This window comes from Triplophysa dalaica, chromosome 24 (assembly GCF_015846415.1).
Source record: "Triplophysa dalaica isolate WHDGS20190420 chromosome 24, ASM1584641v1, whole genome shotgun sequence".
Lineage (NCBI taxonomy): Eukaryota > Metazoa > Chordata > Actinopteri > Cypriniformes > Nemacheilidae > Triplophysa > Triplophysa dalaica.
This window is the reverse complement of record NC_079565.1, coordinates 15,924,765-15,947,549: the sequence shown is the minus strand read 5'-3', so window position 1 is coordinate 15,947,549 and position 22,785 is coordinate 15,924,765. Positions and strand designations below refer to the sequence as shown.

Genomic DNA, 22,785 nt, shown 5'->3' with positions numbered 1-22,785 from the left:
ACAATGTGAATTGTTAACAGTAGGTGCTTATTGGGGACCAGCCTTGTTTCCCTATACAACATCCCTGATGGCACACATACATCTGGAAAAAGTCAATTCGATATCTGCATTTACATCTGCAAGACATATTTTTTATGGTTTACACATCCGCAATACATCTCTGAGATGTCAGACGTGACCACGGACCACAAACCAGTCTTAGGTAGCACGGGAATATGTGTGGCAATAGCCAACAAAACACTGTATGAGTCAAAATTATACATTTTTCTTTTATGCCAAAAATCAATAGAATATTAAGTAAAGATCATGTTCCATGAAGAAATTTTGTAAATTTCCTACCATAAATATATAAAAACTTTCTTTTTGTGAGTGAATGCACCAAAAATGGCCGGAAACACGGCTACAAACATTGCTCGCTGCTGCCTGCTCTTTTAAGAATTATTCACTCAAGTTTGATATCTATGTAAAGCTTAGAATTTCATCTTTCGGGTTCATCTACTCTTCACACTGTCATTACAGCGGTAAGCCAATAGACAAACTTGTTTCTTCTTATCAACTTTACTTTAAAGGGGGTTTCCTCCGGGTACTCCGGTTTCCTCCCCTGGTCCAAAGACATGCATGGTAGGTTGATTGGCATCTCTGGAAAAATTGTCCGTAGGGTGTGAATGAGTGAGTGTGTGTGCCCTGTGATGGGTTGGCACTCCATCCAGGGTGTATCCTGCCTTGATGCCCGATGACTCCTGAGATAGGCGCAGGCTCCCCGTGACCCGAGGTAGTTCGGATAAGCGGTAGAAAATGGAATGGAATGGAACTTTACTTTAAAGCCCATTTTGTCAATATTTTCATTTTTTGGCACCCTCAGATTACAGAGTTTTAAATTGTATCTCTGCCAAATTGTGTCCTAAACTAACAAAACACAAATCAATGGAAAGCTTATTTATTCAGCCTTTAGATGATGTATACATCTCAATTTGAATAATTTACTCATAAGACTCGTTTGTTGTCCATGTCATAAAGAAATCTAGATGTCTGTAAGATGTTCATGATTTAGAATGTATGTACAACTAAGATGTTTAGACGACGTTTTTACACATCAGATGTTTTCCAGATCTTTAGCAGACGTATTACTGATACCTGTGCTATCTGGTATATGTGACAAATCAGGTTTAAAGTTTTTGTAGGAATTTGTTATCTTAAAACTTGATTGTATGTACACATAGAATACCCCATTTCCCAAAATGTTTAAATTCAAATAGGTTGTTTATATATATGAACAAATATACCAACGTATTTGAATTCATAGGGAAGATAAAAAAATGGTTTAAAAATCTTAAATTATTGATAAAGTCATTAGACAAAAGGCATACTTCTTTATTAATCTTCAGGTAGTGACATACATAAACACTTTTCAGTTTGGTGTAACCAAGGTCTATAGGATCTGGAGATGTGTGTTAGAATGAGAAATCACTCATTCACCTTCACTAGTCGTGGCCTGTGGAATGATGTTTTAAATGTGGTCCAGTCAACCACATCTCTGCCCTTTGAAGTGAACGAGGCAGTGATGCTCACTTCCATTCGCCCTTGAAATCTGCCATCTTTGCTCAAGCTCACTCACTGCATAGTGTGTTCATGCCTCATTTCACTTTACGGTGTTAAAAACTGAACTAGACAGTGGTAAACATCAGCTATCATAGGAAATATTGGCAACAGATAACCCATTGGTGCACTTTTAGTCATTAAATCAAAACTTTGCTTTGTAAATGTCACTTTGGTGTTTCTAACTGCATGAAAGCATGCATTTCTGACATTAAGAATGTGTCATGTGCTTTAAACTAAAATAGTATTATCAGACACCTAAATAGGTTAAAGAAAACAGCAGAGCCAAAGAAGAAACGAAGGAGCCAAACAATACATAATACACAAGTGGAACGTAACACTGACCTAGAAAACTTTTTCAAGGCTTTTAAATCCTGATAAACTTCTGCATCTTAAAACATTTAAACTTGTGCAATAAATGATTTGCAGGAAGTGGCAGAAATAAAAATCAATATATATTTTTAAACTACACTGAAGAAAGAAATGACTTTCAGCTTGCAACAAAACCACCTTTTGTGCTGTTAAACTGGCACCTCAGATGCGTAATATAATGAGTATAATAGCTCTCCTATCTCACCCCCGCAGGCCCGGGCGCCAATATCTCGCCTGTATTTCACACCATTGTCCGTCCACCGCCTCTGCCTTTTAAAAGTTATACGGGGACACAAAGAGAGTAACCTTTGTCACGTAGCGGCCGAGCAGCACCTTCTTTTCCAGCTCGCTCATCTCTATATCGGCCTGAAGCGTGGCAGGGCCCTGGACGGAGTTGACCAGCACCAGCTGTCCCGTCTCCCTGCCCGAGCGCTGGATGGTAAAGTACTGGACTCCTCGGTTCCCCATCAAACCGAAGCGCAGGGTGTCACCCAGGACACGTGCCGCCGACAGCCGGAAGAGGACGGTGGGGGCTGACATGTTGGACACCACGGACATGAAATGGAAGTTAACGGAGAGCGGTGCTTGGAGACACGCTTTGTCCTCTTGAAGGCACGGGTTACGGTCACAGCGTCTGTAAAAGAGAAATACCAGAGAAACTGCAAACTAAATGATCGAGATTCCCTTGAATTTAGGTTCACAGTGTTAGTGTCGGACTCACAGCGCCGATGTTTTGATGTATGTGGCGTTGCGGAATCGAGGGCACTCCACCTCCACACAGCGATGACCTCCGTGTGTGTTCACACACACCTGCTCACGGCTGCAGTTATGAGCTCCTCGCACGCACTCGTCGATGTCTGAGGAACACGTGAAAAACACGGTAAGGCTTTGAGTACACACAGACGCTGTCTTTGAGAAGGGAAAGTATATAAATTTGAGTGTGCAGCAAACTGTCGGCAAATGCAGCGACGTTTGGAAGATGACCAGATGACCCAAATCAGAAGGCTATTGATGAATGATGATGCAACATCTTCTTAAGATAGGCCAGCATGCAAAGCATTACTTCTATCGACTAGGCAATGCAGATGATATGACTGAGACAGGATGATACACACCGTGGCAGCTCCTGCTATCTCGAGCGAGGCTGTAGCCTGAAGGACACTGACAGAAGAAGCTGCCGGCTGTATTCACACAGGTGTGCAAACACAGACGACCAGGTTGAGTTCGATGGTACAGCTCACATTCGTCAAGGTCTGAAACCCAAAATCGCACGCTGAACTACTGCGCCATTCACATGTGAAGATATTTTACACATGAACTCATCAATCATGTTAAACTTGTTGTTCTGGTCTTGTTTTAAAAGATGGTTGTGTACAACATCACATGTACGATCATTTATGGCTAATGACCACTGATGAGCTATATTAACAAATCATATTCTTATAACGCTTTCACATCTAAAAAGTAATCACATAAATGTTTTTTTTGTTTTACTTTTTTGTCACACAAACCCCTCCGATTCTTTAAAGTACCCCGTGAGATGAAGTAAATATTTCAATATTTAAACAGCACATTTTCACGTTTAACGTCAAAAACATTTATTTTGATGTGTTTTGAGTTTTAATGTTAGTCGCATTTTTCATAGATATTGTTATTTCCAAACAGTTCTATTAACTTTCTTCTAAAGTAGTGGTATGCGTACTAGTAGACATACATTGTCCCTCACGAACCCCTTTTTATTCCCCCGTGAACCACCAGGGGTTCACGAACACCATTTGGGGAAAACACTGTGACTGCGTTCCAATCCGTCCTAAATATTATTAGAGTAGAATTAGTTTGTCCTAAATCGTAGTATGTTGAAAAAAGTATTCCAAAGATTCCCGGATGGTCTACTACTTCCGGAAGAAAGTCGAAGTGCAGAATGATGTACACTCTGACGGCTGATATTACCCACAACTCACCGCGAGTTAAGTGACACTTAGTGACGTTAGTAAATTATATAACTGATGCGTCACTAAATTAACTAATGTAAATATACAGTAAACATTACATACCAAATAATGTTAAAGCATCATACTCTCAACTTTTCTGAAAAAAAAATCTGTTTTTGATGCCCATCAAAAATGCTTCTAGAGCTGCTGTCTGCCAAGGAGGAAGCAGAAATTTGAGTATTATATGTGCGCACAATTGAACTTTGACGTACGTATAACACAATATTGCAACGGCGTGTTATTTATACACACATCGATGAGAATGGGTAGGAACCGTCAGTGTTTCACAACTGTTCATGATGCTGTGTTTCTATCCAATGAAAAGATGTTTAAGTATCTGTAAACATGGTAAACACAATCTTGTCTTTCTCATTGGTGGGTTTTTTCAGGATTGTGGCAGCCTGTTCAGTGTCTTTGGTGCCCTGTGTGTGTTTAGCATGTGCCGCTGTTTAAAAGCACAAGGCCATGGTTTATGTTTTCGTGTTACATGTCCTCTCATTCCTTGACCACACCCCCTTGATTCTTAATGAATGATTCCATTATTGTTCATGCCCCACACTTGCCCCTTCAATCATCCTTTGTTTGCTAGGGCACTGGAGAAAGGGGACAAAACACGAAGGGTCTTTCCAAATAAAGAGTATATTAAGTTGTTTTGATTCCTTCTGTCACCGAGCGTCTCAATCATGTGTTGAGCGGCTGGTCAGATGCGTGTTACCTGTGCACAGTTTCGTGTCCTGTCTGGAGATGCTGTAGCCCTGTTCACAGGTGCAGTGAGTAGAGCCCAGAAACTCAATGCAGCGGGACGGTCGTGTGGTGGTGGGAGGGTGAGAGGAAGAGGATGCTGATGCAGGAACAGATGCATTGTTGTATTCAGTGCCATCTCTAACTAAGAAAAAATACAATATCACACCAATCATTATGTTTGTATGGATTTGATCTTGTCAGCCAACCAATCATAACTCACTGAGAGACTGCGTTGCATTGTTCTGTACATATTTGTACACATTGTACTTTAATAACATATCTTTTCATTGACTATTAACATGTCTGTTAGTGATTTGACCAAATTAGATTCATACACTTGCACGACGGTTGCGTTCCACTCCACGTCTGGGTGTCCAGGCACCGTCTGGTTTCTAACCCCATCAGCTGAAACCCAGGGCTACACAGGAAGTGGATCTCATGGCCCACTTTAAACCCCCGCCCAAGGATCCGCCCATTAGCCAACGGCTCTGGAGAAGGACAGCCTTATATCGAGAAAAAATATGAAGAATGACTGTGATAATAGAAATGAATAATATGGGCTGTACTAACCTGTGCTTTGCTTGCCTGTGTTGAGTTTGCTGTGTTTATCTGTGTTGTTCTGTAACAGACTGAGTTTCTTGCGGACGCTCCGTAAACTCTGCTGAAATGAGGTCTGGTGCGAGGACAGAAGCTTTTGGACTTGACGAAGAGTGTTTTGAAGTTCCTGTCCACACCAACAATCCTGTGCAACATACAGCCTGAATACAAACTCTTATACACTCTTTTATAAAAACTTATTCATTCATATAGTGCAGAGTTAGACGATTCAGAGAGATATCTAACTATCCATTAAATACTGTGGTTTATATACATACTTTTACTTGAAATTGTTATTTAGGGTTAAATCAAACTTATCATTTAAATTATTAACTTTTTTGTTTTGTCTTTTGGAAACTCTTATAATAGACTCTGCTGCTAAAAGACAAATTTCACAGTGTGAACATTTATATTTGCAGATTGGGCTGATAAAAGAAGCTGAACAAATGAATGTTTTTAATGTTTTTAAAGAAAGTTTACATGTTCAGTTGGTATATGTTTGGTATTTAGTGTTTATTTTTTCAATTGCGATCTCATTACTTAAATCATATTGGTTTGTCATGCCTCACTATTTAAACTATTAAAGTACTCTCAAGTATTATTAAATATTCTGCACTAGCTTGTGTGTCCAAAACATAAATGTTAAATATTTATAAAGTTTTGAGATAAATTCGTATAAAATATGAATGACTGACACATTGACTGACAGTGTAAAATAATAACGTTGCAAATCAGACATCATTTAAACTAATCAAAAAAGGAATATTAAGTGAATTACAATTATTTGTATTGTTCAGAAATAAAGTCACATACTTGCCCCTGAGATGTGAAGAACTGGCCTGTAAAAATGATCATAAAAACAGCCACCATATCCATCCTTACAAAAACAAATATTTCTATATAAAAAAATAAAATATTTCTGATTTGAGATTTCTATCGAGCTTGTTTAAATACACTTCACTGTAGATCTGATCTGAGAGCCTGTCTGAGCACATCTGCTATCATTGATTATAACTTTGGTTAAGTGTGTTGTTTAACCCGACCTCCTGAAGCATGTAGCTGAGAGCGCGCTCCGCATCTGCGCGGGGACGCGCGTCCGAGTGAGGACGCAACAAGTCACAAGTATGTTAAGATTTGTGTCATAAATAGCTGCATTAATATCATTGTTTTTGATAAATCTGCTTACGAGACCTCAAAACAAGCTATTTTTAATATCCATGTTATTAGAATATAATATTTGATTTTATATAGCTCTATAGGCCTAATATATATTTGACACGAGGATTGCAACAGACCTCTGAAACTGTTGAAATATTTTATAACAGTTTAATTGCGTTTTCTCACAGAGACAGTCATTCACTCCTCTGCCTACAGTCACAAAACCTCAGAGACAATGTGATTTTATTTTGGATGTTATGCAGCACTCTTTAATCTCAAATGGGCAATCTGTCGATTCAAACAGATGCTCAGATTCAATTACTTCTATCTGCCTAGTGAATAGATTTTCATACGAGTGAGCTGTTCATAAATCATCCAACTTAACTGGACCATCCGCCGTGTATCTCAGAGATGACATCAGTCACAGACGACAGATTCTTAAAACCCAAACCCATGACAGTTTTACACCATCAGCGGTTTTATGAGCGTGATCCGAATTCATTTTGTTGGTGCTTCTCTCCGTTCATGCGCGATCCTGATCGAGCGACTGAGCGCGAAGCAAAAGTTAGTTTTCAACTTTCATCTTCAGACATTATTGAGAAAAATGATGTGAATACATAAAAAATCTCTCTGGGTAACAAGAGCAGTCAGTTAAAACAGAAACGGACATGTTAAGTCCGCAACAAACACAATTACGTTGTGACCACGTTGCTGCCACGTTCCATCTTTTCTCTGTTAATGTTGCTCTCAACGTGCTGACAACACACTGACAACGTCAAAATGTAAGACGCTAGAAGGCTGTTCAGACGTTCAGTAAGCGAACAGTGAGACGACATTTAATCCTTGATTCCATAGCAAGTAATTTCTGTCCATCAACCAAAAAATAAATATTTGTGAACATTTAATAGGCTGATGAATACGGTTCTATAACGTTTACAGAAAATGTATAGATATTATATACTCAACACCAACCTGTATAAACTTTGAGGAGTAACAATGCAGCTTTAGCCTATTTATTTGAGCTGCAAGTCATACATATATATTTAGAAAACGCACGTTTTTATTGTCGTTATGACCTTGATAAATTGTAGGCTATTGATTCAGTAATGTTTGTATATATCTTGGCGAAAGTACTCACGTGTTCCGATGAATCAGATCGGACTCTGACAGACGCCCAGCTGTGATAATGGGCTGAAAAGGTTGCCAACATTCTGTGTTTGTTGGGTTGATTTCTTTATTAAGGTGTGAGGAGCAGACTGCGGACAGATGTGATTATTATAATTATATAAGTAAAGTTTCATACATCCAAATAGCCTTACATGAGCAGAATTTTCACCATATCTGTGCAATTTGTTGTATTTTTTCAGCTCTTTTGGCGGAGGGAAATGATTTGTCAGGTTATATGACAGGTGACATTTCGCCAATACACTTTTCACTACCAATATTGGTTTTAATAGGATACATGACGGCTGATTTTCGTTGCGATATCAGATCAGGGTCGTGTTCTCGCGATGCCATCAGACAATAAATGTGATTTTCTCGCGGCTCCAGATCACAGTGATCACTCTTGGTCTTCAGTTTGACTATCGGCAATGTGTGAACACATCCTACAGGACTAGGCAGGGCCCTATAGCTGGGTTAGTTCCAAAAGACACAGGAGAAATTGTGGGGATGGACCCAAAAACTTCAGACAGTGACGCATTTGTTTATGAGCGGAATATTTACTCAGCAGCGTTTATTTTCTTATCTTGTTATTTATTCTCAAATGCTGTTCTAGTTTTAAATTAAATAGATCCTTCATGGACCCCCCCAGGTGTGAATGGTACAACCCCAAGAGTAGGACACGTCACGATGCTTCTCTCTCTCTCTCTCTCTCTCTGTCTCTCTCTCTCTCTCTGAGGATGAGGAGCTGAACAGACTCGGATGCTGAGAAGACTGTAATGATCCCATTCAGAGGTAAACATCACAACATTCAATGTAAGTGCACGTCCTTCTGCGCGAGACATTTTCTGTGTTACACTTTCATATTATATGTGTTTAATTGTCAAATGTATTGTGCTTTATAATGAATGTATTGTTAAGACTTTAGGGCTTTATGTGTTAATATTTAACTTTACTGGTTGTGTCAGCCGACATATTATTAAACATGAAATATATATCTCAGAAAAACTGTGAAGTAATGTCGCGGTCATATTTTATCCAGATATTTGCTTGAAAATTAAGCCGGTTATAGGACTGTAATGGCTTTTGCATTGTTGACTTTGGTTGAAGATTTACACTTATTCACGTTATGTATAACTTTATAAATTAATTTCTATGAATAGTTTATCAAATAATTTAAAATAAAATTTGGTTATCTAATGTGTTTTAACTGTCACGAAAAGTCACAGAATCCTAACAATATTAAAATTGACATTATTTTCCTTACGCCAAATACTTTTTATGTAAATTTGTGGGGTTGAAAAGGAGAAATGAATCACATACTTTCTGTTCTTCATCTGCCTGAATCAACCTTTTTAAGACATTTCTGAAGGTCAAAGGAGGCAAATGTTTCTACTTTATGCATCAACTGCACAGTTATGGTTCATACACTGGACGTATCAGGTCATGTTAGACAGTTTGTGTTGATGATTTTCTGCAGTTTTTATGTAAATGATTTAAACAGTAGGCTATTCAAAGTGTTGTTGTTATTGATAAACCCTGAACTTTAAAAACTTGCGCTTTAATGCAGACATGCTGCTCAGATAGAAACACACACGCACATATACTCGCATGTGGTCATTACTTGTTAAATGGCCTTTATCACTAGGACAATGATGCTTTCTTAGTGAAAGTGCACTGAATAGTGTGACAGAGATATAAATCTTTAAAACACAGGTGATTAACCCAAACCAAGCAACAGATGTTGGCTAATAACAACTAATATAATGATGCTCTCTCTTTAAATACACAGACTATTTCCACTGCCTCTTAAAACTTATTATCATATTTTCTTCTTTCTGTCACCCTGATATATGAGCTTTATTTTGCATCTTAATGTTGAAATGCAGATATTCAGTAAGCATGTGATGCTGTGCATGTCACCGTGACAGATGGATTGTTGGATTATTCAGATCTTCATTGCTTCTCTCTCACCCAACACTGTACACGTGATGTCTTTTTCATTCAGACGAGAGCATGACGGGGGTGCTGAGACCCAGCAAACAGAAACCCGGTGTGAAGCGTTCTCGCGGTGAGCCTTACAGGTACGTCAAACATTGACGGGAAATGTAATTTGTTCTTAAACTCTGTAGGTATCGCTGGAAAACGATTGATAGATGTACTCATTTTTTTCCGTATTTATGTTTCACATAGAAGGTCTTTGACTTCATCATTTTGTGTATTGTTATTTAATCATTTGTTCAAAAACCAAAATTCGGTGGCGTGGTCGTATGATCTCATCCTCCGACATGAAGCGATCCACTCCAATAAAATAAAGCAGGTTTTATTAGCCTACTGATATGACTTGAGTCCTGAATATTCAAAGATTCAATGCTGTATGCTAGCTTTCAGTAGATTCTTCCATTACATCAACCAGGAGGCTTGTAACCACAAATGTTGAGTTTTCTTTGCTCTGCAACTTCATGAACTTTGTTTGACACAATAATTCCAGAGCTTTGTTTTTGAACATCATTTATGGTATAACAGCATATCGCTAGTATTATTGCTCATGGTTCAAATGTGTTTAGGGTCACTTGATTGGAATATTTTTTTGACCTCAAAAACCTGATCTGAGGGCATATGTTCGTGAAGAATGTGGAAAATAAGTTTCTCTCAATAGAAAAGCACTTTTTGTTGTTGTTTAAAACCATTTTTTGTATTAATGTGGATTAAATAATGCATCTGCCAATAAGAGCTCAGAATAGATCTGAACTCCTTCAAAAGATCTCAGGAGCGGCACTCATTCACTTCTATTGCAAGTGGATGACGTTACTGTTTGCTTACCAACATTCCTCCAAATCTCTTTTTCTGTGAGTGTTCTGGGGAAGAAAGAAAGTCACAGGTTTGAAATGACAAGAGTGTGAGTACATGATTTAAGTTTTTTCACAATTTTGTCACAACATGATTTTTTCATGTTCAGTAATGTAACTTAATCCATTCATGTTGGCACTACATAAATGATTTGTGTTGTGTTAACATTAAATTGCTACAACTAGGCAGAGGTTTTATATATTTCCCAGCATGCTTTGCGTAAGACTGTATTTTGAGAGTTATTTTCTTAATTAAGTGTTGGTTTATGTGTTTTTCCGTATAGAGAAACACTTGTAAGGGTTTTAATGTTCATTTATCTTTGAGAATTAGAGGAGTTTGTAATATTGTTTTAAGTTTTGTGGTTAAGTTTGGTTTAGAAAAGTGTTGCCTTTGCTTAGGTAGTGGGCGGTTACATTTAGAATTAGAATTTCTGTTATGTTTGGTTAAATTTATATCTTGTTAGAAAATGTTAAGTTACATTAACTAAAACACTTATGTTGAGTATGAAAATATGAAACGTTTACATATAAAAATCATGTTTGTTTAACAAAACTTGAACATAATGAAATAATGCTGAGTGAACTACATATTGCTACATATTTTTTTCATGTTAATCCAACAGTTTTTTTTCAGTGTAGCAACCACCCACAATGCCCTGGGAACAACACACCACTACAAGTCATTAGCTGATAGTTAAAATTCTTTCATCTAATCCTCCTGTCATTTCAAACCTGTATGACTTTATTTTTTCTGCAGAGCACAACAGAAGACTCTTTGAAGAATGTTGTTAACAAAACAACATTGACCCCATTGACTTCCACTAAATGGAGACAAAACCACAGAGACATTTCTCAAAATATCCTCTTTTGTGTTCTGCATACACGGGTTTTGAACAACAGGCAGTTGAATAAATGATTTAAAAAATCTTATGGTTCAGAGTGTCTTTGGTCCTAGATCTGAATGAAGCAGAATATCATAGAGACATTGGGAATCAGGGGAAAGCTGTCAGGCCATCTGTAAGCTCATACTGCGCCAGTGCTCTGTGAGAAAACCTTTCCATCAAAAACTGTGTGGTGATGAAGATTGTTTATTAAAACAGAGCTCTGGCTGTTTATTGAGGTTAAGATTACACAGACGCTCAATCGAATGTCACGTATCTACCAGTTACCCATAATGGACACGTTTAAAAGGTACAAGATTTAGTCTTAATATTATTCATTGAATGCATCTTGCTCTTTCCGCTCTCTTCTTTTCACTTGTGTTCCACTCTTTCCCGCATCAATACTGCTGTTTCACAGTTCATTTAACCTCATTTACTTTCCTAAGCATCCAAGCAGCTCTTAAGCACTCACACACACAACAGGAATTGACTCCAGTTATTTGCATAATGTTATAAGGGGCGGCTTTGGCTTCGATCAGTCATGTGTGTGAGAATCGACTGCCGTCTCTCATGGCTCCGGGCTCTGTGTGACTGACACAGCTGTTGTGCTTATTTGCCTCTTGTTAAGTGTTTTCACACATCAGGAACTTTCTTCTCATTTTCAATCTCATCAGTGGATCTGACGTCTCATTGGTTATCGCCTGCGGTCAGATTCAGACGAGGGTTGTTGTTACCGCAGCAGTATTATTTTCCTTTATTTTGTGGACATTTCCGTTAATGTTAAAGTTGTATTTAATGCAGAGCAAAATGTAAAGTACAGGTAAAACAACTGTAAAATGAATACGGAAAATTCTGTCATATTAATACAGTACATTGTGCCTTATTTGATTTGTTTTAATATATATATATTAATTTAAGTTTACAGTGTTGATAATAGTTCAAATAATATACTTGAATTATAGTAATAATTATATACATCAATTGAACAATTCCCAGATTCTAACAATCCAATGTAGAATTTGGGTTTACATATTTAGGCACATTTTCCAAACGGCATTTATGTGCCCTTGAAGGGCCTTTCGCGAAGGGGTCGCCATTTGTACGGGCGTTTCAAACGAAAGTGAACACCTGGGGCATGTTCAAGCTCAAACCGGTGCGCAACGTTTTGCTGTGGTTTCTGGGTTGAACGACATGTTTCTTGGAAACGGTTTGCAACAGGGTTTGAGATACGTTTTCTCTTGTTTGGTGGGTGTGTCAACAATGTCAGACCAATCAGCATTAACATGTAGGTTACCCACGTGGTATTAAAGAGACAGCTCGCACAATGGGTCCAAGTAAAGTCATTCAAATGTGTCTGCTTGCAGCTCTGAATACGCAACAATCGAAGTTATTAGAAGAGATTTATTTTGCAAGATTTTAACACGTATTTATAGTGAATTTCATCAGGCTCCGAAAATGATTCATAAAGAACATTAAGCCGCGTGTCCACCAAGGCGTTACTATTGAAAACAATTGAAAAAAACACGCCGCAATTGTTTTTTTTTAAAAAAAGCAATCATTTGAAGTTTTTATCCCCTCAGTGCTGGTGCTATCGGCGTGTGCCCCTTAGAATGGCCATCTCAGCTGCTATAGTTCAACTTGCGTCATCACAACAGGGTGTTCAACCGCACCACCGTTTCCGTTTAAGAAATGGAATGACACTATCGTACAAATCTTTTATCCTGCGGCAGTCGAGCTGTGATGTGACCCGGTCTGATCCCGTTCTAATGCAGCCCTATATCTTCCCTAATCACTGTACAGTAGTCCTGTAAAGCAAAATAAATCACTCGTCCTATCTATAGATCAGATAATCTATCTGGAGTGTGTTGAATCCAGGAAAACCTGTCAGGGCCATAAAATACTTGAACAGCACCAATATACCACTTTAACAGCGACATCAGAGGAAAGAAAAGCGATCACTAACAAAAATAAATAATATGCTTCTTTCAGATGAATCACTAGATTATTCTTTATTCTTATTTAGTCTTGAGCACGAGTGATGTTGCGGCGGAACAGAAAGGCTGTGTACTGTAATGCATATTTGAAGGAGGCCTATGCTTATTGAAAAAAATTATGTTACCATTTTATCTTTAATCCCCAAAAGCACATCTCAGGAATGTTTGAGCGTGCTGCTTATAATTCTCCATCAGTGTTATTGGTAAAAAGTTATGATTTATGATCCCCCAGGTCACACCGTGAGGTTTGCTCACGCACGATTCGAAGGCAGCGACATTACTTTCTACAATTCAATTCATGTGCACTCAGCATTACACTTCAGCTCTGGGGGTTGTCATAATTTTCTCGTTAATCTAAAATGGACCTGTTTTGATTTTTAACTGTGCTGAAACCGGCAAAGATTTCCCCTCCGGGCCATTAACCTCAATCCCTCTTCCATGATCCCAATTCATTTCTGCGAGCCCCTTTTCCCCGGTGTGAACGCTCGATCTGAATCAATCAATCTGAGTTCCCTTAAGCAAAGAAGCAATCGTCTCATGACAGGAGCTCGACTCGCTCGACACAAAACCTCGTTAGATTTACACCACATTCCCGATAGCCAATCATCTCCGTTCAATAAATTTGCCCCTGTGCAGCATTTCACACCCGATGTGTCCGGCGGCAACTTACGCAGCGAATTTAGTAAACAACAAACAGATGTGCTAATGATGCGCCGCTGGCTAAAAAGCATACTTCACAACCTTTCGTGCCAATTCAATATTCTTTATTAAGCTGAAACCTCATAAAATGTGATATCAATGCCCAATGATGTCTCTGTCGCCCCTGCTGTCCCCAATTGTATTCCACTTCCAGCCAATCCCTGTATTCAAATGAGGGTTGAAGTGTGTCCAGATGTACACCAGCAGCCTCTGATAAAACTGCATACAGTGAAGCGTTTGATTCGGATACGTCTGGTGCTTCTCTCCGTGAGTCGCCAGACAGCAACTGAACTCTAGATAATGAAGCTTGTCTGAAAGATCAGCTTGTCACTTTAGAAGAAAATCTCATTAGTTTTAAGAGACCCCTCTGTGTGTCATGTGATCCAATTTCCTTAGCACAGAGAGAGAGTGAGGAACAGCAGGATGGCGTATTAGATTTTGTGGCGTTCGGTTGGAGCTGTGCTGGAGCGGTTAACTCGTGTCATGCTGCGATGCTTGATTCCAGCCTGTTATGTGTTTTATTCTCATACTCTCTTTTTGCTCTGTCATTTTTAATGACAAAACTGTTGTGAAACCATGTGATTTTCAAAACAGTCGATCACATGGCAAGCCGAATTAGCTTTTAATCATTCTCAGGATATGCATTTTTGATATCAACAATTCAAATTTTACTAGTGACAATTATAATTCTTATTATCAAGAATATCATTTCTACCAGTAACATTTGCTATTTTTGATATCAGTAATTACATTTTCACTAAAATATGAATTATTGCTATAACTGAAGTGGGTGTGTTCAGGGCTGGACTGGGAAGAGAAATTGGCCGTTGCACTCTTTGGGCCACATCACGTTTTACGTTGTGTTAACATAAAATTGAATATAGACAGAGGATTTCTAGTTCCCAATCCCAGCATGCTTTGCGTAAGCTTGCATTTGAGTTATTTTTTAAGTGAATTGTTTTTTTCAGTAAAGAGTGTTTATTTATCTGATTAAGTGTTATCATGTTATATTTTTGACTAATGTTGTTCAGAAGAGTATCATTCATATACCGTTCAGTAGTGATGTATTTAATTAGTGGGAGGTTACATTAAACTTACATTTCTGTTGAACTCTGTTAAGTGAATAGTTCACCCCAAAAAAAAAATTCTGTCTTGATTACTTTTTACCCTCAAGTTGTTTCAAACCTGTTTATTTGGAAGAATGTTTGTAACCAAATGGTTCCTATTGAAGGAAAAAGAAAACTTCTATGTTAATCAGTTGTGTCCCAAAAAGTTTTGTTTTTTCCACATTCTTCAAAATATCTTCTTTTGTGTTCAACAGAAGAAAATAAATATGATATGATTTGGAACAACTTGAGGGGGGGTAAATGATGACATCATTTTAATCTGTAAAATGTGCATAATATGATGTTCTCCAGATTTGTGTCATTTGTACAGTATGTTTGGTGGATGTGTGAAACACACTGGACAACATTCACGTTCATGTTGTGTTTAGGTGCAATATACAAAAATGACCTAAAAAATGACCTTAAACCCCAATATCGAGTTGCTTTAAAAACCTCAACCGACTGTTTATGTACCAGACTGTGTAACACAATAGGTGAATGTAACAAAAGGAATGTAAAACTAAAATGACACATAAAAGTCTGTTCTGAACCTATTCAGTTGGAGAAACTGCCAACTAAAGTGAGAAACCTGATGCCATGTAAATATGCATGGCCGGTTTATGGATTTTTTGCCACAGTATAAAAAAGGTGTCTATAATAAGATGATTTTAATAGATATTTTGTGCAAAATGTTAAATTTTTGGTCAAAAGGCACAAAGCATGAGATTCATGAATGCTAGCGGCTCTCAACTCATATGCACTACAATGTGCACTCAATGCACTCGCCAGATCAACATTTAAGCATTTGCCAGATGCTTTCATTCGAAAGCAACTTTCAGTGCATTCAAGGGATACATTTTTTATGTGTTTTCCTGGGGCTCGAACCCATGAGATACAGGAACATACAACAAGCATTCAGTTCATTCAACAACATCAGGAGATGCACACAGACTCAGACTTTTGAATGAATACATTATTGATTCTCTTACTCATAAAGTGTAATAAAAATAGAATGTGGGTAAACAGATTTTAAGAACATTCCTTTTTTTTTAAGGTTTTGTGCCCATTAGTATGTAACAAAAAGCAATTTAACTAAACATTTAAAAAGCAAACGTTTTAAAGAATAAGGATTTGTGGAAGTTCATAAACGATGGAGCAGAACTCTGTGGTGCCGTCTGTGCGTGCCTTTAATTCTTCTTTCTTGGTCTCTATCTTAACTCTTTTTCTTAATTGCATGCTCGATCATGCTTCTGACACCAGCAGCAGGTTTCTTCAGTCTCCTGATATCTCTCTCCGGTCACAAACTGCAGCGCACCGCCCCAGGGCACGACGGGAAAAGAATCTTATTTCATAGACACTCCTGCTAATCTTTAAATAAATGCTTTCCAATTTTTGAAAGAGCTCTTTGTTGCCAGGTTTTGTCGGATGCGTTTGCAGTATGGCGAGGATGTGACGGAAGGAATAAAGTTGGAGACGTAGAGTGATCAATAAAGTGCCACTGAGATAACGCATGTATCATGCAGAGGCTGCGGCTGGAATACATAATGAGCTGTGATGTTCTTCTTCAGCCGTGGAACACGAAGTAGGACAGAAGCTGACAATAACAACCCAGAGTTGTGAATCAGAGTTTACACAGGAAGACTTTCCACCTTTTAACTGAGAAGAGAGCTATAGAATGATACATCTCTGCATTCAGTTTTCAGCAAATAAAATACATCACTGACTCCAAAGTTTCTGTATTAAAGTGATTGGTTACCTGTCAATAAAAATATATATTGTTATTATTTATTGACCCTCATGTTGTGCTTTTATATGTGGAACACAAAAGAAGATATTTTAAGGAATGTCTCAGTGGTTTTATGTTCATACAATGGAAGTCAATGGGGTTCAGTCTTCTTTTATGTTATGGAGAAGAACGTTGTACAGGTTTGGAATGACTTTGGTTTGAAGATCAGTAAACGATGAAAACTAAATAGTTTTATTTTCTTTGAATGGAGGTTTTTATTGGTTTGTGAGCCGCTGTGAATGAGCTTTTCTTTTTATAGTTTTACACTTGTAAAGCAATGCAAACATTGCATAGCATCACTTATACTTTTCAATTCCACATTTCTTAATCTAAAGTTTTTTACGTTATCATGCAAATATCAAAGAAATGCATTTATGGAAGCCAGAGATATAAAACAGGAACATCTCACATATCAATCGTATAGAGTTAGTTCTGGAAGGTCACGTGAGTCAAGCTGGCGTCAGTTTATGCTCATCCTCCTATAGAAACATGACGCTGTCACACCTTTTTTTTAATTCATCTGCACCCTCCTCCATCCCCAACCCCACAACTTTACATTCAGTACTGAGACGTTTTGATATTACTCTTCATGAGTCTCAATTACATTGAATTATATGTAACACTTACATTTTTTATCCAAAGTGACTTACATTGCATTGTTCTATACATTTGTTTCTGACTATGTGCAATCCCCTGGGATCGAACTCATGGCATTGGCATTACTGGAGCCATGACCTAACCACTGAGCCACAGGGAAGCTAATGTCATGAAATCAGTTTGTTCTGTTCTGTCTACCCTAAGGGTGGGTGGGTATCGCTGCTTGCGTTCATGATGGCTGCATGGATGGACAGGCAGTTTTTGCCAGAACAGAACTATACCACCAATGTAAACTGTATCCTAACTGTCCATTTTTGACAGTAGTGATCCTCACAGAATTAAGTTGTAACATTTGTAGAGACTGTAATGTGAAGCTTCATTAACTGGTTTTCAATTACAGGGTTTTCGATTACCAGCACGTGCCAATCTCTGTGACAAGCATCCCATGTGACTTCACGCCCTTTCAACAGCCGTGTTCATCTCCAGCTTCTACAGACCTGCGGAGAAGCAGAGAAAAACCTCAGAGCAGACACAAGTCCAGAAACAGAGCAGCTCAACGTAAGAATCACATCTCTATGATCTGTTGTTCTTTCGCTCAGGAGATGAGATGTTGCAATTTGATATTACAGTATATATTTGATTATGAATTACTGATCTCATGTTAATACTACATATTAACACTTTAATATTTACTCATTCCACCATCAGTATCTGCTTGACTCTACTACTAATACAGCAGTGTTCATACTGTGTGTCTTTGTTATGATGTAGGATGTTGTGTTTGGTGTATGTCGCATATGTAACCATGTTATTTGTGAGCGTGTATATCCGCGTGCAGACATGCACCTCTTCTGTCAAACTCCAGATGGTTTCTTCATTAAAATCCTCCATCCGCTATGGGACTACTCCCTTCATAATCAACCCAAGCCTATCACCGAAAGCAATTATACCAAATTAATAGTGCATAACCAATAAGAAGTGTTTATAGTGCTTTATTACAAGCCCTAATAGTTTTTACTACCAGCCGATGACAGTAGAATGAGTTTGCCTTTGTAGCTAGGAGGTCAAAGCGCTTTTTAATGGCTGGCACTGAGCTGGAATGGTTGTTTTTATCCAGCTGGGATTGGAGGGGTGTTCGAGTGGTATTATCACATTGGGAAAAGAGAGGTTGAATTAAAGTTGCCATCATTAGAGGGATTACATTAGCAGAGGTGCTGATAGGCAAGAATTAGGCACTGAATGATCTCCTATTATCACTTGAAGGCACTGTTACTTTTTGCTTTTAAAAGTGTTTGATTTGACTGAATGTGGGTTAACTCAGTATGCTGGCTTAATTTAACCCGACAGCTACACTGTAAAAAACCTTTTCTGTTATTGTTAACAGATTTCCACATATAATTTGTGTTAAAAGAAAAATAAAATTACAGAAAAAGACTTTACCAGAAAATAATTGTTATTTTCTGGTTTATTTCTGGCGCCCCAGAACGCCAGAATTTTTCACATTAAGTAAAAAACTTTATGATTTATTTCTGTTTTTCCTGTTAACAGATAAATCGTTTTTTTTTATAGATTTTTTTTAAAGTAAAGGTTTATCTCTTTCTGACCTAACACCATCAGGATGATAAAAACCACACTTCCATGTCTCTTTCTACTTAAATAATACTAAACAAAATAATTTCTGGTTTCTAGGGACCAGTTTCAATCACTTCTGTAGATGCTGAATATAAAAGTTATTGCTTGGTTACTATGACTCTTTCTTGTCTTCTGCAGTAAGAATGGAGGAGTTGCTGTGTATTAAGAAAGAACTGACAGTGATTAAATCACAGATAGATGGGTTACTGGACAATCTGGAGCGGATGGACCCAGAAAGACAAGAGTCATCAGGTAACACCCCAGAGCCTTTGACTTTAATGGCTCTCCTGGTGCATAGTAAGCTACTGTAAATGGCCATTATAATTCATTGTCTACGGGACAACAGACTTGCGCTGAGGGTTGTGGGATCGAATGGGAACAAGCAATGAGGTTTCACACAGTTTAAACAGAAAATCAATAGAGGTGAAACACTGGATGCCAACCAACCTATTCTCATTCTTACAAAAAGTTTAATGCTCTTCAGACACTCTGGATTAAAGCTAAATGTAAATGACAACATTTGTATTAATTGTGCATTTGGAAATCATTTTTGCTTATAATAAAAGCCTCATAGACGCCCTCAAATTTATTTTGGATGTTATATCTCATAGCCATAGTGCCTAAAAGAACTATAATCCGTCTTTGTTAGGCTGTGAAAGACCGTTTTTCTGTCCTTGATCACCTTGTGTCATTTACTGCCTGTGTGTGTTTGTGTGTTGATACTCAGGGCGAGGTGTGGCGTACTCTCCGCTCCACGGTTCTGTGAGCAGTGTGGACGGGTCATCCGGTGACACCCCTCCTCTGAAGACAGACGAAGAGACACAGAGTCCACAGACAGCAGACAGCAGTGATGAAGACAGACAGCATGTAAACAAACACACAACAGCTGATGTGTAGTTGTTACTCAGTGACTGGGACACAGTGTGATTAATGATGTCTTTATAACATGTAATTAAATCAGTTGTAGTAGAAAATCAATCTGCCCTTACATATATTAACTGGTCCTTTAAAATGCAACCGTAAATAAATGAATTGTTAAAACAATCGAAAACAAGGTTTAGAGGACATCCTAATTATTGATTTTAGTCCCATAATGCAACTGTTGTGTTGTTGAATAAAATGTGGGCCAGTACCTCATGTTATCCATTAGAAACTGACGGACAAAAAACACCAGTAGTTTAGACTAGTTCAGATCAGTACAGTGTACAATAGAGTCACTCTATTTTAAGGATCATAAAATAAATCTTTGAATGTGAATTTTAAGGAAATGTCTCACATTTGTCTGTTTCTATACTGTAGGTTAATGGCTATGAATCACATTTCCTCTACATGTGAAGATCAGGTAGCGTAAGTATGCAAACAGTGTGTTGTTCTAAATCATTGGTTCTCAACCAGGGGGGTGCAGAGGTACTCCAGGGGGGGGCGCGACGGTTCCCTGAAACCCCAACCTTTGGAACTTGATCGAGAATGCACAGAGAAACGCAGTTGCAAATTGACGGAGGAAAATATTCCTTCTAAAGCTGCGTGCGTGAGGGGCCGCGCAGACTCATTGTAAGTCCTGCGCAGTGCAATTTCAGGCTGCGCCCAAAAGCTTAATATCTACAGTACAAAGTAGGCAAACGTCCAGCAGCACATCATCAGGTAGATGTTGTTTGTCTTTCGGACTGTAATAATAAGTGCAAGTCTCTCTCTCCCGATAAGTTCAAAGTGCACATGAAGGGAGTGGCGTGTTGATAAAGTGCCTTTTCATATATTTCTGAACTTAGACGGCTGTTTAAACCTGTTGACAGTTATTAAAGATGTAAAGCGCTATTTTCAACAGGCAAATGACTGGACAACATCATGTTTCTCAACATCATGTGAAGAAAATGAAAAAAAGCAATGGTTATGTACTTGGGAGATTGTAATAAATCTCCATAAAAGGGAAGGAAGGAGTCGGGAACCGGAAGACATTCAAAACATTTAATACAGTAATATTACAGCCGACGGCCCCTCACGGACGACCGCCCGCGAATAAAACATAAATATAAATACAAATACAAACATAACACAAGTTCGGGCCCGGTCCTCTCTCTTCGACGGTCCGGTCGCTCGTTCCTTTTATATGCTCTCAATCTCCTACGTGATTCGAGCCCGGTGTGCGCACAGCTGGCGCTCATTCACAATTACTCACCGGACTAGAACCACGGTCTCGCCCCGCCTATTCTACTACAGAGATATTTTACTCATAAGAATTTTTAAGGGTGCCAATAAGTGTGACCAGGGTCTATAAGAGAACTTTTTTCATATTGTGATATTCCCCCACTTCAAATTCTTTATTTCAATGAAAAGTTGGAATATTGTGATTCGCTGAATAAAATAAGATTTATTTTTACTGCCGTCTTTGCTCATATGGGCGTCAATAATAGGGCACTGTAAATTGCGAATATTACCTTGCTCGTGTTAAAATTACTGAAACGCACACTGTTCTCATGATCTGGCAGATTAATCATTTTGGAACAATGTCCAAAACGCTACAATTTTGTAATGGCTTTAATGCAAAAAGCTAATGGTTAACATTAAACCGTTAATTTCTGTGATGGTTTCTAAATTACATTTATAATCTGATCTCTTGAGATCAATCTGTCATATGCTTGTATTTTTTGCTTCTGTATATATATATATATATATATATATATATAAATATACATTATATAAATTATATCTAACATATTTTACACATTATCTTATCTATCCTCAATGTACAGTATGGGGGGGTGCCACCATGAAAAGGTTGAGAACCACTGTTCTAAATAAATAACACCTATAGGATGCCGCTCTTTGCAATACTAAATATATTGTTGCTGTTTCTGACAGATTGTAAACTCACAAACAAGATGTTTCAAGAACTACTAAAGCAAAGCGAGGAGATGGAAGACAAGAAATACAGGAGGAGATGGAGCATTTCCACATCATCTATCATCTGCTGGAATTAAACTCAACATGAACGCAGAGCTGAAAGATTTCTGTATATATGAAAATGAGTCAGTTGTTAAATGCTGGACTGATTTTTTAAGAATCTTTTGATCATTTATTGAGCTTGAAGTGTTAGAATCCGGTTTACCAGATCTGAAATCTGGAATCTGAGGTGACTAATGATGTAGCAGGTCGTTTCAACACATTTAATGTTTTTACAGCATGTCAATGAAGATACTACATTAGATCAAGATGATAGAAGGTGCTCACACACAGCGATATGCCATGTGATGCACAAAAACACACTTTATAGTTTAGACAAATGTCTAAATGGGTCTTGAAGACCTACAGTATTTCACACAATATTTCAGAATAATGTTTGATCACGGAAATTGTATAAATATTTCATAATTTTTACTTGTTAATTTATTTTGATATTTATATAAATTCTTCTAAATGAATATGTCATAGTGTAATACATAAAATGGTCAAATTGATTTCCGCTTTGTTTGTTTGTTACTTATTTATTTATTTACTTTTTCTTGTTGTATCATGGAATGCCACGTTGATTTGCTTGTATCATTTTGTTGCATTTATTCATTGCAAAATAAAGACAGTGTAAATGTTTTGAATAGAGTTAACCCTGCTGCAGCATTGCTTGTGGTCT

The 22,785-nt window shown here is 37.9% G+C and overlaps 2 protein-coding genes across 7 annotated transcripts; one reads left to right on the top strand and one right to left on the bottom strand.

The window, feature by feature from the left end:
* Positions 1-1,457: 1,457 nt before the first annotated feature.
* On the bottom strand, positions 1,458-8,248 carry si:dkey-234i14.3 (fibulin-7-like). Of its 4 annotated transcripts, XM_056739602.1 has the most exons (8): positions 7,795-8,248; positions 7,597-7,714; positions 5,274-5,445; positions 5,039-5,206; positions 4,675-4,845; positions 3,084-3,221; positions 2,690-2,825; positions 1,458-2,602 (listed from the first exon to the last, which is right to left on the bottom strand). In XM_056739602.1, exons 2-8 carry the CDS (start codon positions 7,666-7,668, stop codon positions 2,242-2,244), a joined length of 1,218 nt encoding a protein of 405 aa, XP_056595580.1. In that variant the 5' UTR covers positions 7,669-7,714; positions 7,795-8,248; the 3' UTR covers positions 1,458-2,241. The 4 variants fall into 4 exon arrangements, with proteins under 4 accessions (XP_056595580.1, XP_056595579.1, XP_056595583.1 ...); XM_056739601.1 differs by having other exon boundaries at positions 7,597-8,248; XM_056739605.1 differs by lacking the exons at positions 7,597-7,714; positions 7,795-8,248 and adding an exon at positions 6,844-7,078.
* Positions 8,249-8,314: 66 nt separating this feature from the next.
* Positions 8,315-22,615, top strand: si:dkey-234i14.2 (heterogeneous nuclear ribonucleoprotein C). 3 transcript variants are annotated; one of them, XM_056740440.1, is made up of 7 exons: positions 8,315-8,414; positions 9,628-9,703; positions 17,932-18,089; positions 19,302-19,415; positions 19,891-20,030; positions 20,463-20,505; positions 22,020-22,615. In XM_056740440.1, the coding sequence occupies exons 1-6, from the start codon at positions 8,399-8,401 to the stop codon at positions 20,496-20,498; spliced, it is 540 nt and encodes a 179-aa protein (XP_056596418.1). In that variant the 5' UTR covers positions 8,315-8,398; the 3' UTR covers positions 20,499-20,505; positions 22,020-22,615. The 3 variants fall into 3 exon arrangements, with proteins under 3 accessions (XP_056596418.1, XP_056596416.1, XP_056596417.1); XM_056740438.1 differs by having other exon boundaries at positions 8,383-8,435; XM_056740439.1 differs by having other exon boundaries at positions 8,383-8,435; positions 20,463-20,510.
* The last annotated feature ends 170 nt before the right edge of the window (positions 22,616-22,785 follow it).

Bases quoted from the DNA above. Each gene is read 5' to 3' on its own strand.
- si:dkey-234i14.3 (XM_056739601.1), bottom strand. From the start codon at position 7,668: ATGTTGGCAACCTTTTCAGCCCATTATCACAGCTGGGCGTCTGTCAGA. The intron at 5,446-7,596 runs GTGAGTACTTTC...TATGTTGCACAG, and splicing joins GATCTGATTCATCGGAACAC to GATTGTTGGTGTGGACAGGA. The intron at 3,222-4,674 runs GTAACACGCATC...TTTGGGTTTCAG, and splicing joins GGACACGAAACTGTGCACAG to ACCTTGACGAATGTGAGCTG.
- si:dkey-234i14.2 (XM_056740438.1), top strand. From the start codon at position 8,399: ATGATCCCATTCAGAGGTAAACATCACAACATTCAAT. The intron at 9,704-17,931 runs GTACGTCAAACA...TTTCAATTACAG, and splicing joins TCTCGCGGTGAGCCTTACAG to GGTTTTCGATTACCAGCACG. The intron at 18,090-19,301 runs GTAAGAATCACA...TGTCTTCTGCAG, and splicing joins CAGAAACAGAGCAGCTCAAC to TAAGAATGGAGGAGTTGCTG.